The following is a 3,494-nucleotide window of genomic DNA, read 5'->3' on the forward strand; positions in this document are numbered from 1 at the left end:
GCCCCAAATCCTTTCCCCGGGAATCCCGTGTCCAGGGTTTGTTTGGCAGGGAAAGGGGGGGGACGAAATGACTTTTCCCTCCAAGTCTTTCCTCGCTGACCCGTTCACAGCCACGGCTACAACGCCTGGAGGGACCCCATGAAGCCCTCCCAGATCCTGGCCAAGCTGTGCAAGGAAGGGAAGGTGGACGGGCCACACTTCGGGCCGGGAGGGAGAGTCAAAGTCGCCAACAGGGTCTTCACCGGCCCCACGGAGATCGAGGATGAGAACGGTAGGAGCCCGTGGGGCGAGGGCTGGGCAGGGGAGCGGGGCCTGGGCTGTCCCCTCGTCCTCCAGGATTGGGATCATGGGATGGGTTGGGTTGGGAAGGGCCTTAGAAGGTCGTCCAGTCCAACCCTCATGAGATTGAGCGGCCCCGTCACCCCAACCCTGGAACCGTCACCCCAACCCCGCAACCGTCACCCCAACCCTGGAACCGTCACCCCAACCCTGCAACCATCACCCCAACCCTGCAACCGTCACCCCAATCCTGTAACCGTCACCCCAACCCCGCAACCGTCACCCCAACCCTGCAACCGTCACCCCAACCCTGCAACCGTCACCCCAACCCTGCAACCGTCACCCCAACCCTGCAACCATCACCCCAACCCTGCACCCGTCACCCCGACCCTGCAACCGTCACCCCGACCCTGCAACCATCACCCCAACCCTGCAACCGTCACCCCAACCCTGCAACCATCACCCCAACCCTGCAACCATCACCCCAACCCCGCAACCGTCACCCCGACCCTGCAACCATCACCCCAACCCCGCAACCGTCACCCCAACCCTGCAACCGTCACCCCAACCCCGCAACCGTCACCCCAACCCTGCAACCGTCACCCCAACCCTGCAACCGTCACCCCAACCCTGCAACCGTCACCCCAACCCTGCGACCTTCACCCCAACCCTGCGACCTTCACCCCAACCCTGCAACCGTCACCCCAACCCTGCAACCATCACCCTGACCCTGCAACCATCACCCCAACCCTGCAACCGTCACACCGACCCTGCAACCGTCACCCCAAAATGCAACTTCCCCCTCAGAGGGACCTGCTGGCACGTCCCCAAGAGACAGAGGGAGGCAGGTCAGGGGTGAAGAAGAGGAGGAGAACACGTCAGTGGACACGGAATTGGTTCAGACTGGGAAAACAAAGGCTGAAGGGGGATCTGGAGAGATGGAGGGATGGAGAGGGGAGAAGGAGAGGAGTCAGGAAGCGTTGGCTGAAGGACAAACTGTCCCCAAGGAGAGGGAGAGCACTGGGCAGTTCTGCCCCTAACCCTGGCCTTCCCATGGCTCGGGAAGCTGTTCTCCATGGAGCTGCACCCCCAGATAGTGGGAGATGGGGATGGAGAACATGTCAATGGACATGGAATTGGTTCAGACTGGGAGAACACGGGCTGGAGGGGGATCTGGAGAGATGGAGGGATGGAGAGGAGTCAGGAAGCGTTGGCTGAAGGACAAACTGTCCCCAAGGAAAGGGAGAGTTCTACCCCCTGGGATCAAGGCCCACCCTGGCCTTCCCAGGGCTCGGGAAGCTGTTCTCCATGGAACTGCAGTACAGACAGTGGGAGATGGGGATGGAGAACATGTAAATGGACACAGAATTGGTTCAGACTGGGAGAACACGGGCTGGAGGGGGATCTGGAGAGATGGAGGGATGGAGAGAAGAGAAGGAGAGGAGTCAGGAAGCGTTGGCTGAAGCACAGACTGTCCCCAAGGAAAGGGAGAGTTCTACCCCCTGGGATCAAGGCCCACCCTGGCCTTCCCAGGGCTCAGGGAGCTGTTCCCCATGGAACTGCACCCCCAGACTGTGGGAGATGGGGATGGAGAACATGTCAATGGACACAGAATTGGTTCAGACTGGGAGGGGGATCTGGAGAGATGGAGGGATGGAGCAGGGAGAAGGAAGGGAGTCAGGACGCGTTGGCTGAAGGACAAACTGTCCCCAAGGAGAGGGAGAGCACTGGGCAGTTCTGCCCCTAACCCTGGCCTTTCCAGGGCTTGGGAAGCTGTTCTCCATGGAACTGCACCCCCAGACAGTGGGAGATGGGGGAGAACATGTCAGTGGACATGGAATTGGTTCAGACTGAGAAAACACAGGCTGGAGGGGGATCTGGAGAGATGGAGGGATGGAGAGGAGAGAGGGAGAGGAGTCGGGAAGCATTGGCTGGAGGACAAACTGTCCCCAGGGAAAGGGAGACATCAGGCAGTTCTGCCCCCTGGGAGCAAGGCCCAGCCTGGCCTTTCCAGGGCTCGGGAAGCTGTTCTTCATGGAACTGCACCCCCAGACAGTGGGAGATGGGGGAGAACATGTCAGTGGACATGGAATTGGTTCAGACTGGGAGGGGGATCAGGAGAGATGGAGGGATGGAGAGAGGAGTCAGGAAGCGCTGGCTGCAGGACAGACCGTGTCCCAAGGAGCTGCAGCAGGGCTGTGGGCACGGGGTGCCCCCATGCCCGGCTCTGCAGGCCCTGCCGTGCCCCCCCAGGCCAGAAGAAGGCGTCGGACGAGCCGGTGGCGCTGGCGGCCCTGCGGCACTGGGAGGACGTTCCCCGCGCCGGCTGCCGCCTCGTCCCCGAGCACGTGGAGACGCGGCCGCTGCTCAACCCCGACAAGCCGGGCATCGAGCAGGTCCTGGGGGCAAAACAGGGGCACAAGGGGGGGCAAAAACCAGCCTGGCAAACCACCCCGGGGCAGGCAGAGGGCTGGGGGCGCTTCAGGCATCAACACCTCTTGGCTGTCACCCCCTTGATCTCCTCCTGCTGCTCCAGGTGTGGCCATTCCGTGCCCCAAAGTCCCCGGGATTCTCTGGATTCCCGACCCCTGTGAACCTTTGGGATCACACCAGCCCACGGGGCCCTTCTGCACGTGGTGGGAATGATCTCAGGGCACGGGAGAACCTTGTCCTGCCCCATATTTAGAGGGTTCAGCACTGCAGGCCCTGCCCCATATTTACAGGGTTCCAGTACTGCAGGTCCTGCCCCATATCTGGAAGGTTCAGCCCCACATCTGGGGGGTTCAGCCCCATATTTAGGGGGTTCAGCACTGCAGGCTCTGACCCACATCTGGGGGGTTCAGCCCCACATCTGGAGGGTTCAACCCCATATTTAGGGGGTTCAGCACTACAGGTCCTGCCCCACATCTGGGGGTTCAGCACTGCAGGCCCTGCCCCATATTTAGAGGGTCCAGCACTGCAGTCCCTGCCCCACATCTGGGGGGTTCTGACTGCCCCCCTGCACCCCCGCAGGGCCGCCTGGAGATGTGGGTGGACATGTTCCCCATGGACATGCCAGCGCCCGGCCCCGCCATCGACATCTCTCCCAGGAAACCCAAGAAGTAAGGAGCCGACCCCGGGGACACCGGGAGCGTGGGATGGAGCCCTGGAGTGTGGGATGGAGCCGCAGAGCTTGGGATGGAGCCCTGGAGCTTGGGATGGAGCCCTGGAGCTTG

General features: G+C 62.0%; 1 protein-coding gene across 1 annotated transcript in view; it reads left to right on the forward strand.

Moving 5' to 3' along the window:
• Positions 1–110: 110 nt before the first annotated feature.
• LOC113980146 (otoferlin-like) overlaps positions 111–3,494 on the forward strand; it is a gene marked incomplete at both ends in the record, with an annotated part of 5,572 nt that continues 2,188 nt past the window's right edge. The window contains 3 exons of the mRNA XM_027707381.1: positions 111–271; positions 2,533–2,675; positions 3,292–3,380. Of these exons, the coding sequence (XP_027563182.1) occupies positions 111–271; positions 2,533–2,675; positions 3,292–3,380 (393 nt within the window). The remainder of the gene's footprint in view (positions 272–2,532; positions 2,676–3,291; positions 3,381–3,494) is intronic.

This window comes from Neopelma chrysocephalum, unplaced genomic scaffold (genome assembly GCF_003984885.1).
Source record: "Neopelma chrysocephalum unplaced genomic scaffold, ASM398488v2 Primary Assembly neopelma1_92747, whole genome shotgun sequence".
NCBI lineage: Eukaryota > Metazoa > Chordata > Aves > Passeriformes > Pipridae > Neopelma > Neopelma chrysocephalum.